This window comes from Convolutriloba macropyga, chromosome 12, assembly GCF_964194025.1.
Source record: "Convolutriloba macropyga chromosome 12, txConMacr16.3, whole genome shotgun sequence".
In the NCBI taxonomy this organism is placed as follows: Eukaryota; Metazoa; Xenacoelomorpha; order Acoela; family Convolutidae; genus Convolutriloba; species Convolutriloba macropyga.
The window spans coordinates 44,796,956-44,812,650 of NC_134479.1; the positions used below are offsets into that span (position 1 = coordinate 44,796,956).

Below are 15,695 nucleotides of genomic sequence, written 5' to 3' on the forward strand. Positions count from 1 at the left end.
CTCTTAATTTTTTCTTGAGGACAAAAGTTCAGCTCTTAAAAATTGTCGGCTATGATTAATATTCCAACTGTATGCCACCAGTCTGTATTTTTTAAAATTATTTTTGAGCCAATCAATTTTGTTTGCAGAGACACGAGAGTGGATGGAAGTGAGAGTGTATGAATCGAGAAAAATCAGATATTAGGTTCCCACAATTTTTCAACACTTTTGATTTTTTCGGGTGGTCGTTTTCATACACTTCCTTCGATAATTTATTAAGCTGGTAACATGTTCAATAAATTGGTAAGAAGCAGCTTTTCTGACCGATAAAAAGTTAACTGTTCTGAACCGCATGTCCTCTTGAGATAAAAATTATACTCCAATAACGCTGTTTTGGTAATTTAATCGTAAAGTTTTTGACCTCAAGTTTCCTAATTTTTAATCGAAAAAACCTAAATTTCGTATTTTTTTATGGCATTGGTAGTTTTAGGCCTGCAGGTGTCCCTACGTGAAAAAATATAACTTTCCAAAATTCTACCTATTTTTCTTTCATAATTTTTTATAAATCTAATTTATCATTAGTTTGTTTCTACCTTGTTCACTCTTATTCTCTCTGATTTATGTGACGATCTGATCAAAATCTTTCCAATATTTTGTTCACAGAGGACGACTGACTGTTTTCAAAACTAATTGATGTAATGTTTACTCAGGATCTATAACTCAACAAATTGGATCGTTAATATATGTGTGCAGATGAAGTTTGGCAAAATGACAAAACGATTAGTTAACGTTTTAAGGTTAACGTTAGTTAAGGTTTTTTTTTACCAGCGAGACATGTGATAAAGTTGACACAAAAAATTTAAATAGCAGCATATCAAAAACTAATTTAAAAAAAAGCTTCCTCAATGTTGAGACATGAAATAACGAGTTCTGACTACAACAATTTTTTGGAGCAGTTTTGTAAAAATTTTAAAGTGAAATTCAAAATAGAGATCCGTTTTTATTGAACTGTTCGTAAAAGAACATTCCATTCCCTTTTGTTGTTTTGAAAGAACCTGTAGTCCTCGTGATCAGCAATTTTGAATAATTTTGATGAGATCACTAAATGATTGTTGCCATTTTTAAACTGCAACGCAAAATCTTCACAACTATTCTTTTTAGGAAAATATTCTACTCCGTTTCCAATCTCTTTAGCGCAGTTACTTTGATCGTTAATGAACTCCATGAAAGCGACCTTTTCAAACGATTAGTTTACTTATTAAGTGGACAAACAGAGGAAAACTTTTTTGGCGACAACAATTTTAAATCACTGTCATTTCATACTCCGAGAGATGAAAGTCAAATTCCAAACAAAGTTCAAATTAAAAACCAGTTTCCACTACAGAGAAAGATAATGAACTTCAATAAAATTTTGAAAGACTGGGATTACCTAATGGATTCTATAGTATTATATGACAACCCAAGAAAAAAATCTGGGACAGTTTTTAAATACCTTTTGCGATAACCACATTCATGGAAAAGCCCCACTAACTAAACTGTTGATTAAAGTAAAACTCTTTTTACAGTTTTTCAATGGTGTATTTGTGGCAACAATTCCCATATAAAGAAACTGTAAATTTACGGCTTTTCCTTGCATTGTGCATTTGGAGAGTCTTTTTCGAATGAAAAAAAGTAAGGCAAAACCACTCAATCAAGTGTAACTAATTAATTCTTTCTAGAAATTTGATTAGTATTTTCAGTGTTACTGTCTGACAATGTTACCAGGATCACTGTCATAGAGAAATCGTGTTGTGTATACTTTAGTTGATTTGCTGGGCGAAATTCCGGATTGAATTGTTTCCAACTTATGATCGTTTTCGCAGCGCGAAGTCACTCCTAATTTTGTTGAGTGAAGTATTTTAATTCGTTGACAAAAATTTATTTATGTTTGCTCCGCGAATGTGAGCCAACAAGTTTGAATAGAAATTCGTTTAGCGATTAGTACTTCTATGAGCCCTCTTATCTTGAACGTATTTGCTGAGCTAAACTGGATGAAAAGCAATTCAACTGAAACTGAATTAAATAGAGAGAGAGAGAGAGTGAAATTCAATATAAATCGAGAATTTGATTAGCAAATTGATCATGCAACTTTGAGAACTGAATAACTAAAAGAAGGAATTGGCGCTAAAACGCAGAAACAGAAAACGTGTACGGACATCAGATCACAAGATTATATAAACCAATTAAATAGACCTTGAACAACAAACATTTGATCTTCAAAATGAGAAGAATGAAATAAATCTGTGAAACTAAACCAAAAAGCGAACTAAATTAGGATTAATGGTTTGAAGTAAATTAGCGCCAAAATGATATGCACAAATTTTCCATCTATACCACATTTCCCCTCAGCGAAAGTAAACAAGACATTATTGTTTATAACAAAAAATTGGCAACATATGTACAAGTAAATATAATAATACATTAATGTTTTTCAGTGAGTTTTTGATCAAAATGAATCAGAGTCCGATGCACATTCCGCTCCCGCTCCTCTAACAGTCACACTAGTCTCTGTTCCTTGCTAATTTGGTGAGACATAATATTGTGTAGCATACGGTTGCTCCGGTTAACAAGTTTCTACTTGACAATCCGATGATTGTATCTCTTGGATCTGGTTCGCAGTTTTCTGAATGGTCGAAATTATTTATTTATTCTTGATTTGTTGTTCTTTCAACATTTGACGAAAGATGTTGTTGTTCAATTTGTTGTTCTTTCAACATTTTGTCTTGACGGTGCTTTACTAGCTGGCAATGTTGGGGGGCATGTTGAGTTGACGCCATTGACTCATCAATCTCTTGTACTGAAGGCGAAGTCCTTTTTCGCTTTCGAAATGGTTGTGTAAACGGTGTTGCTCTTGCAGCTGCTTTACGTGTTGGTTATCGTGGGGGATCCGCAATTACTGGTGCTGTTTGTTGAAGTGTGGAAGTGTCATTGACCGCGATTTCAGCTGTCGATTGAGTCGGCTAATTTGGCAACCGACTCAATCGACAGCTGAAATTGCGGCCAATGACACTTCAACAAACAGCATCCGGAATTGCGGAGCCCACACGATAACCAACACCTAAAGCAGCTGCAGGAGCAACACCGATTACACAACCATCTCAAAAGCAAAAAAGGTCTTCGCCTTCAGTTAGAGAGTCTGATGATTTGCGTCAACTCAAACATGTCCCCCAACATTGTCAGCCAGTAAAGCACCGTCAAGACAAAAACGTCGTCAAAAGAAGAAAGAACAACAAATCAAGAATAAATTATTAATTTTGACCATTCAGAATAATGCGAACCAGAACCAAGAGAAACAATCATTGGATTGTCAAGAAGAAACTTGTTCACCGAACCAACCGTATGCTGCACAATACTATGTCTCACGAAGTACGAAGAACCTGAGATTAGTATAACTGTTAGACGAGCGGAATGTGCATCAGACTCTGATTCAGATTGATCAAAAACTCACTGAAAAACATTAATGTATTATTATATTTATTAGTACATATGTTGCTAATTTTTTGTTATAAACAATACTCTGTCGTGTTTACTTTCGTTTAGGGTAAATGTGGTTTAGATGGAAAATTTGTGCATTTTATTTTGGCGCTAATTTACTTAAAATCATTAATTCTAATTTAGTTCTCTTTTTGGTTCAATTTCACAGATTTATTTCATTCATTTCATTTTGAAGATGAAACCTTTGTTGTTCATGCTTTATTTAGTTTGTTTATATAATCTTGTGATCTGATGTCTGTACACATTTTCTGTTTCTGCGTTTTACCGCCAATTCCTTCTTTTAGTTATTCAGTTCTCAAAGTTGCATGATAAATTTGCTAATCAAATTCTCGATTTATATTGAATTTCACTCTCTCTCTCTCTCTCTATTTAATTCAGTTTCAGTTGAATTGCTTTTCATCCAGTTTAGCTCAGCAAATACGTTCAAGATAAGAGAGCTCATAAAAGTACTAATCGCTAAACGAACCTCTATTCAAACTTGTTAGCTCACATTCGCGTCTTAAACATAACACGCGTCTAATAAATTTTTGTCAACGAATTAAAATAATTGACTCAACAAAATTAGGAGTGATTTCGCGCTGCGAATACGATCATAAATTGGAAAGAATTCAATCCGGAATTTCGCCTTGCAAATCAACTAAAGTATACAGAACACGATTTCTGTATGACATGGCCGATGCTAAGAAGGGCGACGCATTTTTGGTCGCATAATGTTCCGTATCACATAATGTCGCATAATGACCACAATCACTTCAAAACTTGTCAGAGGTAGCAGGAGAGAAAACGAGACCACCAAATGACAATTTTACAATGACTGGTACAGTATTGACCTTTTTAGAGCCCTAGAAATGGTATATTCAACCGGGTGTACAAATACCAAATGGGTCATGACCTGGACTCGGCTCTTCTCTCCACGATAGAGACATTCCTGACCAGATTGCTAAACAGTGCTTACAGAGTCGAAATGTGGAACTCAAATCCAGCAATAGGTAAAGCAACTACTAATATATCCATTTAATTTAAAACCATCTCAAGAAAACTTGCAATCGAGAAAAAGAATACTAACTGAAACTGAGCCCTAAATGGAAACTGAAAAAGAGCAATGATGAATGTTCAACATTCTCATATCAAAATTTGTTTATGCGTTGGTTCGATTCCCCCCAAGGACGACCTTTTCTCTTGCTTGTCTTATAGGTCCAGAGCGCCATCTGTTTCTGTTTTCCCTTCTTCTGTTGAAACCCAAAATGATGGAGCATTACTGGAATGAGTCGATAGGGGGGACTGGGTCAGCTTTGCTGGCTTGTAGATATTTGAGAGCCATCGCTGACCATGCTGAGCTGGATGACGAGCCAGAGGAACAGAAAAAGCTGCAGAACTTGGCTAGGTATGATAACCCTTATCAAAGTGTTCAAATTAAAAAAAAGCAGATGACATCAGTACTCTTTCAAAGTTATCCCTAGTCTAGACCTGGAATTACGAAAAGACCTATTAATTTACCAGGTGGGGGGGGGGGTAAATATTGAATTAGATTACACGGGAACCCTAGTTAAAGTCGAGACTAATTCTTTCACCGCCCTGAACTCATTCAGCGCCATTCCTACTTTTGTTTGCAAGATTATTTTAGCCCAGGTTGCATAACCCGCATTGGTGGTTTTGAACGCGAACATTTGCGTGCGTTGAAATCTAACATGAAAGCTGTCAAAGGTGCAACAACGGTTGTTTTCTAATCAAACTGTCAAGAACGCCAGCCTCCCTTTTTCGGATCAATACCTGTCTGGTCGCGCGGACTTCATCTTGGGTGGTGGTGGTGGTGGTGGTGGTGGTGGGGGGGGGGGGGGGGATAATTGGGGGAGGGGGCATAACTCCAACGTGCAATGTAAAAGTCAAGGACTTCTATCATCGTTCAGCCAAATTCCGGGAACCGTTTTATTATCCAGCTAAATTCCGTGACACGTTCTATCGTCTAGCAAATTCTAGAACGGCCGTTTTAGATCCAGCCAAATTTCGGGATTGCTGGTTTAGTTCCAGCCAAACTTGAGCACATCATCTAAAATGCAGACAATTTTTTTTTACCAAAAAACCATCCACGACAGTCTTTTCATGCCTTATATTGGTTGACGACGGTTTTTAATAATTCCACGTCTAGACTAGGGACGTATCGAACTGTTTATTCTCCCCGATATAATTGGATCTTTCATAATTGATATTTTTAAAAATTAAAATAGTGAGACAGACTTGTCCTTGCTTGGTCCATCTCTTCATATAATTAATAATCAGTGTGAAAGACACACAATCGTTTTTGGACTCAGGCATGAAAATCGAAAAATTTTTAACACAGGAGTGAAAACAAAAGCTTGTGAGCACAGGCATGAAAACAAAAAACAGCAGGTCAAATCAAGAAACACTTCAAAAATTTTTTTCAACTAAACAAAAACCTAAACCTAGCATAGACAATAAATGGAATGGGAACACCAAATAGAAAAAAAAAGCCAATAAAAAATATAAAACGTTAGCGAAAATCGAATTTAAATTGCCACAGCTGAACAAGAAATCACAATCGATAAGGAGAACTTTTGTTCAAACACCGTTTTCTCACTCTAATTTGAAATTGCAGTGAAAATCATTCACGGCACTAAACAACTGGCTTTTTCGCTCCGCTTCTTGTCGCGGCGTGAAAATATCTTGAAAAAACAAGACAGCGCCCCAATACAATTCCATTTTTTTGAATTGTATTAATAATGTTGTACTTGCTAACTTGAAGTTTAATGCTCAACTTTCATTGTCGGAAAGAGAAAACTGGGAAAATTTATTTGAGCAACACAATTATTCGGTTTGCTTCAAAACTAGATATTTTACTTTTTTAAAACTTTTTTCTCAGTACTTCATCTAAATTTTCAAAAACTTTTTAAGATCAAAACTTTTTGAATTAACTCCTAGATAATTAAGGAGTGAAGTATGTGGCTTGTTTTCTGGATATTATGTTCTTTTTTGGCTTCTTGCAATAAAACTTAACTATATCGATTCAGGGGGTTAATTTAAAAAACTGAGACAGTTTTTGTATTGCGGAATCATTTTTTGGATTTTTTGGCGCGATTGAGTAAGATTGACTTTGAAATGCATTTTTGCTCAAATGTTGGACCATTTTAAGGAAAACCTCGTTTCAGTTTACACAAATATTTGTAGGAAAACATTATTGCAAGCTCAAAACTGGAATGCCAAGTTATTCAATTTTCTCAGTTCTAATCTAATGTATCATGAATCTATTTTTAAAAAAAAATTGTTTTCTCGGGCTTATGGCTAGATAAGCTGGTTCTATTATGAATTTTGCTGTTACTTTACTGTAAATTACTGTTACTTTCTGAAATAACATAGAAATTAAGAGACGCTACTATCATGTTCAAAAAAGTGCATCACGCGAAAAGTCGACATTTTTATCGAAAATTTCGTAATTTTTATGATTTTTGCATGTTCAAAGCTCCTGAGAAAAAAAACGTATTATGACACCTCACTGAAAATAATGTGATGTTTTGAAACACTTAGAATGCCCTGGTTCAAAATTGATTTGGCGATTTATTATACAAACGCAATGCATTTGTATTGACATGCTAGGACACTAGACTAATATTTGCCTCGGAAATTAAAAAATTGATTGGTTTTGTCTGCATGTCGAGGGGTGTCCTTAGAATGGTATTTCTAGCTATACAATTAATGCATTTTTATGAGCATGTAACAGAAAGAGGTCATACTTTACTGATAATCATGTCAGACGTCATTGGAAACTTATCATAATTAGTTTCATACTCTTCTAGTTGGGGAAAATTGCTGGTGAGAGCGGTAAATAGTTGGGGAAACATGTTAGTGAGGGGCGGCCAAAATAATATGCACAATAACGAGCATTACCGTACTAACCTGTAGAACTTTTATGTCAAGTTTAATTGGTACCAAAGAAAGGTCTAAGTTCGTCTTTCAAGGCCTTAATTTGTTCGTTGATGTTAATTTTGTGGCCGATTTTCCAAGTCCCATTCATTATGCATAAATATACGACCGAATTTCTAATTTTTCAGTGTTTACGAGCAGAAAGCAATCAAAACAGTTGAAGTGTGTGCAGCTGATAACGAGATTCGAACCCTCAAGCTCATTACTTACAAGCAGGTAATAAATAGGTGATGTTTCTGTAGAACTCAAAAGCGAAGATCTCGAATTGTAAGATCATCGAAAAATTAAGGACATTCATTGCCGTAGATCTTAGCCAACTTGAAGACAGAGTTGATTTTGCAAGACCTTGTAAGAATCGTGCAAGATTCTTACGAGACATCGTAAGTTCGTTCAAGATCTTGCGTTATCGACATCTTTTTTCCTTTGATTATCTAAGATAGTAATTTTTCTTCAAAATATGTTGGCTGATCTTATGCATCTTAACATGATCCCGCTAAAAATGCTGAACTCTCAAGCATCAAATAGTCCCACTGCAAAAAAGTTTTCAGAAAAAAATCTTCAAATAAGTTTCCAGTTTTGAAGTCAAAGTCAAAAACTGCAAACACAAATTTTGCATTTCCGCATTTTATTGATTGTAAGCAAATTTAATAATTAATTAATTATTTAATTAATTAATTGATGTCTGCCTCGTGGGTCTGAGTACCATTTAAGTGTTTTTTTAATTGCTTTCTAGTAGCTCGAACTCCTCTCGTGGTATTTTTTTGCTCTCATGAAACATTTCTAAGCTACACCCCCTCTAGATTAAATTGTCCCGCGTGTAATTCGAGAGCAATTCTTCAAACATTAGTCCGTTTATGTTTCCTTGCTGCCTTTCTAGGATCTGTGGTTCAAAAACGACCTGATAGAGGTTGCAGACCAGTCGGATTCTCACAAGTTCATCTCGTGCGAGGAAGTACAAGACGTGTTAGATTGGAAGTGGCTGGGACGAATGTCCGCTGCCAACTCTAAACTCCTGGTGAATAAAAAGTTTCACATGTTTTATATTGTTGAGATTTGATAGAATTGGGTAATGTCTTGACACCTTGGGTCGTAGGCATTACAACATTGTAGTGTAACCCAGTTTGATGCGCCCTGACTTTAGTGACGGTGGATCAGAGGACCAGACCATCTTCGAGCGCACCCTTGCGTATCTTGAGCTCGAATTATAAGATCTGAAAAAGCCTTCAGTTTCTGTAACGTCAATAATGAAACCTATTCGGCAGGAACCTGACGGGTTTTCCAGTACAAGTTTGCTTTTGCATTTTTTATGTTGAAAAGTCAAATTTATATTTGTTTTCCCGGATCTTTACCGTTTGTGCCTCTCCTCCCTCATACGTTATGCGCCCCCAGTTACAGAGCACGTGCCATTACATAGTAAATCACTATGTAAAAATATTGCACGTGCGTCTGGGGGGTGCAAATAATATGCGCCCACTAAGCTGGGGGGTGCAAATAATATGCGCCCACTAAGCTGGGGGGCACAAACGGAAAAGATCCGTTTTCCCAAATAGTATTCGTGTTTAGGAAATTATTATTCAGTTCCATAGGGAAAAGGTGATTTTTCTTCAGTGATTTTTCTAGCAAAGATATTTTTTCTTCAGGTATATCTGACAATCTTCCTGCCATTCCTGGTGTTGCTTCTCAAATTTGACGCGGATCCGGAAGCTTCTGAGAAGGTAACCAATCAAATTTCTTCTCATATCCCTACTTTTGCAACGTTGATTGGACATTCTTCGATAGGCTTTAGGTTAATGGTTTTTAGACCAATCAGAGACGAGAATTAAGTTGATGTATTATGTAATTTTTGTAGCGAAATTTCTCACGAACTCGATGTTATGGGTCAGTATTTTCACGAGGTCTGTTTCTCGACCAGAACAGAAATTGCCAGTAAATTTTTAGAAGGAATGATGATTTAGGAAGCGCGTGGTGGCAGAGGTGGCTCAGATGACCAGATGGGTTTTGGGTTCTCTAAGCCGAAGAGAAAACGCGTTCTGTGGTACAAGAAGATTCTCTACTTCTACAGTTCGCCATTTGTCAAAATGCTTGTCTATTATGTAAGCGTTTGGCTATGTGATATTTTAAAAAAAACATCACATCCTGTTTTATGTATTATTCCAGAATTCTGGCTTCGAAAAAAGGTGTTTATTTTTGTGGGCAGCTTAGTTACCGGAAACAGCCGTGTAAATTCAAATGATGACATGAACTTATTCGGTACATTGTGTATTCTCTTAGTTGAATAAACTAGTCGAACCCCCCCCCCCCCCCCCCCCCCCCGGCTATCTTCCAAGATCTTGCAATAATCTTGTAAAAACCGGCTATTTTTTTTAAAAAAAAACATGACAAATCGTCTGTCTTGTAAAATCTCTCGTAACAGTCTGGCAAGATATTTAGTTGCTGATCCAAGAACCTTGTACAATACGCAGGTTTAATCACAAGTTACCGTCACTTTAATCACAAGTTAATGTAACGTCACTTATGTTACAAGCCCTTGGAAGATAGGCAGGTATTCATGAATAGATCGCTTGTTTGACGTTTTTTTGTTTAACTTAATAAGCGATGCACAAATTTTGTGAAAAACAAATATATAGACAACCTAATTTGCAAAAAATATGCTGGTTTCCAGTTTGATGTACAGGGCACAATTGTCGTTCCAATGCAGCTGGTTTCATAAAAGAGATGATCTTGTGACAAAAGAGCAGCAATTTGAAACTAAATAGACTCTAAAATATACAGTGCGATGTTCTTCTCACATACAAATAAACAGAGAAAGGCACCTACGCATATACACCTATGCTGCAACTATAATGAAATATGCACTCGTTTTTAAAAAAGATACAAGCGTTAACAAGAAAGACGCCCAACACAAGATACACACATGCAAACGTACTCACAAAAATAAGTACGCATACACACATACTCAAATGAACAAAGACTTGTGGCAGATCTCCTCACCGACGTAGAGCAGTACACAGAAAAAGCCAAGCACACGCAGCCAAACATGCACAAGCAAGAAAACATGCAGACGCAAAAAAACACACACACACAGACACACGCACACACACACACGCACACGCACACACCCATACACTCACGCACACACAAACACACACACACACACACACACACACACAAAGACACCACACACACACACAAACACACTCACACACACACACGCAAACACACGCACACACACAACACACAAACGCACAACACACACACACAAACACACTCACACACACACACACACACACACACACACAACACACACACACACACAAACGCACACACACACACACACACACACACACACACACACACACACATACATACATACTGACATACACACCCAAACATACACCAAATTTAAAAGCTCTCGTCCTATTTTTCTTATTGCAGAAATTTGACTTTGAACAAAATATGTTTTCCTTGGTAGCTGAGTCGAGGGAACAACCATATAAATTCATATGAAGACCTGAAATACATCGCTACAACGTGTCTTATTTTAGTTAAATAAACTAGTCGAAACCCCGGCTATCTTCTAATGTCTTTTAGAAACCGGCCGTTTTGAAACAATTTTCAGACAAACAGTTTGACTTGTAGAATCACTCGTACTAGTCAAGCGAGATAGTTAGATCCTGATCCAAGACTCTTGTACAGAACGCATTTCAGTCGAAAGCAATGTTACATCACTTACGTTGAAAGGCCTTGAGCGATAGGCGGGGATTCATTTATAGGGTCTTTTTTATTTTTGTCGTTGCACAACTTTTTTGCAATATAAAACAAGGAGGCTCGGTAATGTGCGCTCGCACATAATTTTCCGAACCCGCTCATCAACATTTTTCACTTGATTGTCAACCAAATGAGGAAGAGACAAAAAATTACAATATCGTTCAACAAACTGCTAGATGATTAAAACAACATACCTTAGAGGGACGATGAGATCTGTCATTAATATGACTATCAGAAAAGATGGTGATGAGAATCAAATACTTGCAAACTAATTACGACCAAAACTCATTGTCTATATTTTTAAAACAATTATTTATTGAATCAAAATGGCATCAGATAAAACCTATACTAAAACATAAACCTGTACTTCATTAGAAAAAATTTGGGGTTTTTCCTCAATGCGACTTGATAACAAGTCGACAAGAAATGAGCAAAAGGGCAAACCTTCAAAAAACGCTGCAAATTCTTGAGAAAAAATAATGTCAAACTGATTAAAAACATTATGCATCAACTGAAATCATTGCAAGGTTCATTTATGACTCCATAGTAAGTCACTGAGACCTTTCGTTATCCAGGAAATGTCGAACGGCTAGACGAACAACAAAAAGGGGCAAAAAGAAAAAGTGTCCCAGTCAATAAAACATTAAGTTGTTCACTAAGAACATTAATATTTTGTATTTGATTTCTTTTTCAAACGGCAAAAGAACCGCCCAATATTGTGATAGGGTGAAAAAAAAACAAAACTTGAAAAAAAGGGCAAATTTGCAAGAATCACGAATATTTTATGCAGCCAATAAATGTGTTTAAATCATTACTTTAAGCATTTTTTCTTTTTTCTTATTTCAAAATTGCGACAATTAACCGCTGGAACAAAAAGAGAACAGCAAAAATTGCAATTATGCACAAAAATCACCAAATTTTGTGTGAAAATTCGTAGTACCAGAACCAAGACGCCGTTTTTTAAGAAAAACCACAACAACAATTATTTTGTGTCTTGTTTGAAAACTTTTGTCCTGTATTTACTAAGAATAACTTTAAAGTTGACAGAAATGAGATTTAGCAAATTCACATGTTCAAAAAATCACTGAAATTTTCTTTGAACATTATTATTCATTGTCAATAAAGACATAAGATAACAAATGAGTGCATGGTATAGATTCACTTACACCTCCTGGAGAAGCTCCTCTGATCTTTAACTTGTTAGAATTAAAAATCAGACTGCAAAAAAATAACAAATGAAGGCAAAACGCAACAATTCATTTAGAGTTTACTAAAACTCTTCGTCAAAGCTATAAACTCCATCAGGTTTTCTCTGAAAACAAACTATATATACTTTTGGCCTCATTTTCACGTAATTGGATGAAAGTTATCACCAATGGAGCCGTGAATTAAGTCAGTAACAAACACTAAAAAAAATAAAGGCATTTTACTTAGGAAAATTAAGGCAGCGCGCAAATAAAAATTAAAAACTTTCTGATTGTAAGAATCAAGGACAAGATCAAACTCATCCCTGATTCTGCCGCGAGTCCATACAACCACTCAATTGTTCCAAATGTTTGTGTATTTGATCACTTGTTAAGTTAAATATTTCTAAAGTCAAAAAGAACAATGCATTTTGTATAATTATTGAGCTAAATTTGCAATAAACGGCAAAATTTAAATTAAAGAAGACTTTTATAGCGCGCCGAAAGTCAACTAGCTCTTTTTGGATTTCACGGAGATTGTGTCAGCAGTTTTTAGGTCTTTAATTCTAGCAAACTTACACAAACTGGACCAGAAAAAGCAAATTTTGCCATTTTTGACGAAAAAAAATTTGAAAGTTCAGCAACGTTCTTCTATCTTTGAGGAATACAAAAACACTTTATCAACAAGAAGTTTAACATATTTTAAATTATATTAGCAAAATTGAGCAATATTTCTGCGAAAATTACAGAAAGTGTGAATTAAAACGGTCGAAAGTTCAAAAAACTTTAACCCCCAGTAAAAAACGAAATTCTAAAAAAAATCTTTTTAATTCCATTTTTGGGATGTTCATGCTTTCTAATGATACCCCTCACAACTCTCTACGATGAATATATCGATCAGCCAAAATTGACAGAACAAAAAAAACCAGTTGAGTATATAGTTCCTCCCTCCCCACTAAAGTGGGGGGTCGGAAAAATTATATAGACAACCTTGTTTGTCCAAAATTATGCTGGTTCCAAATTTGCTGTACAGAGCAGAATTGTTGTAACAAGAACACAAAGTTCCATCGTCATGTTTTTTTTTTAATTTTTTTAAAATTATGGGTCCGAGCAACATTTATTTACTTAACAACAATTCTATAACAGCATATTCAACAATTCTATAAAGAGTATGTTTGAAATATCAAGTATGTGTTGTAATTTAGAGGAAAACACAACTATGTGTTTGTATTTTGAGTCAAACCGACTTCATTGAAGTTTTGGTGTTGAATTATCTAAATTATAGGCTCATAAAATTTAAAAACAACAATAACGCTCTGTCCTCTCTCATCATGGTAATTATACAATGGGGGCTATAACTTCGTGGGTTGGGGTTATAATGGAATCAGGCAATTTTAATTTTGTTAAGAAAAAGATAGTGCTAGAAGTTTGAAAGAAATTACAATATAGCCGAGAGATATAGACTGCGGTATTTTTTTCTATATGTAAGACTACGGTAAGAATTTGATTTATTTTAAGAAGTTTAAGTAATTGTTGTAATATTTCAGACTTCCTTCTTTCTGTTTGTAATGGCATTCGGCTATGTGATACTGTACGAGCAAAAGACAGAGGAGTATCAGTTCTACCCATTTGAGGTTAATAACAATTTTTTAACTCAAAAAGTTTTGAACTGAAAAAGTTAAAAATTGAAAATTAAATTCCAAAACTGGTTTCGATAAAAATTAAATCAACCCAGGAAAAGTCAAAAAAAAATATCAGTATCTTTTAATTGGCAAAAGTGAGCTCATACATAATAATGTGATATATAATTTCTGCGCCTTCGCTTTAGTTCGGCGATGATGGTAACTTCGCTGAGTTTGTTGTAATGATATACGTCATCACTTTGGTCATAGAAGAGGTCCGACAAATGCTCTACTCTAGCTCAGGTTAGTTGAACTTGATAGATAAAAAAGAACTCTGCAAAGACCTCAGAAATGTCTTTTATGAAATCTGATTATTGTTGCGTAAATTTTAGGCAATGATTTTATTTATGTATCACTGAGTGTTTTTAGGCGCATAATTTTTGTAGACCAGATCATTTTTAAGAATTAGCGTATTTAATAATAATAATAATAAATTGTTCATTTTCTGTTATCGAGCAGCACAAAAGAAGTTTATTTTACTGTGCACAAAATATATTACAATGAAGTTCAACAGAAAAAGAGCACACCATTAGATCATCAGTTGATCCGTTTTCAGGTGCCTCACAATATAGGAATATCAAAGAACTGTTGATTAAGAACCGAAAGAAAATTACTATAGTAATTGAACTAAATCATGGTTGGTTAAAACAAAAAAAAATTTTTTTAAAATATAAATAAACCGATAATTGAGTGCAGGGGGCTACAATTTATGGTCGCTAATCATGACACTTGTTTTCTAGATCCGGTTTGGAAGAATCTGGCAATCTACTTTGGCAGTTTCTGGAACTGGATTGACGTCATTGCCATTCTGTTGTTCCTTCCTGGCATGGTTATCAGGTTAGAAAACTTCAGATTTTATATGTTTAAGAAATCTGAAATCGATCATTAAAAAATTTGAAAATTTTGGAAAAATTTCAGATTTATTTTATGTATAAAAACATTTCAAAAATCACTATTAGCTTATCAAAAATTTTTAAAATTTGAATTATTTAAGCGTTTTATTTCTTTTCTCGTAAATCGGAATAAGAAAAAGCCAGGTCAATATAACAAAAAGTTATAACTACAAGTTATGAAAAACCCCAATGATTCTGGAATTTTTATCTTGTAAAATCTGATAGGATGTTGATCAAAAATCTCTATCGTGTAAGATCTTATCTGATCTTACACGATAAACATTCTTCCCAACGTGAACTTTAATCGTCTAACATCTGATAAGAGACTTATCAGATCTTAAAAGATAACAATTCAATCTTGCTGAATTGCTGTCTTATAAGATCTGATAAGTATCGTATTGGATCATACACGATAAGAAATCACTAGGGCAGAACTTTTATCGTGTAGGATCTGATAAGATATGTTTTAATGGTTTCAATATTGCCGTATAATGTAGTCAAGTACCTATGAAAGCAAAAAAAATAGATCTTAACTGCACTTAATTGTAGCTTTTTAGCAACCGCTTAAAATCAAACCTGAATTGTTTTTTTTTCAAAAAACATGTCATACCCATAGACAATTTATCGTATAATATCTGATAAAAACCTTATCAAAAAGATCAACCATAGCTTTCCGATTGTTTGTCTTACAAGATCTTTTCAGGAATTTTTTTCAGGAA

General features: G+C 35.0%; 1 protein-coding gene across 1 annotated transcript in view; it reads left to right on the forward strand.

Annotated features, from left to right (window-relative positions):
- Positions 1–4,357: 4,357 nt before the first annotated feature.
- The window catches only part of LOC142351166 (uncharacterized), a 61,524-nt gene continuing 50,186 nt past the window's right edge, over positions 4,358–15,695 (forward strand). The window contains exons 1-9 of the mRNA XM_075403282.1: positions 4,358–4,502; positions 4,708–4,897; positions 7,578–7,665; positions 8,327–8,464; positions 9,090–9,164; positions 9,405–9,542; positions 13,949–14,035; positions 14,230–14,326; positions 14,824–14,920. Coding sequence (XP_075259397.1) covers positions 4,394–4,502; positions 4,708–4,897; positions 7,578–7,665; positions 8,327–8,464; positions 9,090–9,164; positions 9,405–9,542; positions 13,949–14,035; positions 14,230–14,326; positions 14,824–14,920 — 1,019 coding nt within the window. The 5' untranslated portion in view covers positions 4,358–4,393. The remainder of the gene's footprint in view (positions 4,503–4,707; positions 4,898–7,577; positions 7,666–8,326; positions 8,465–9,089; positions 9,165–9,404; positions 9,543–13,948; positions 14,036–14,229; positions 14,327–14,823; positions 14,921–15,695) is intronic.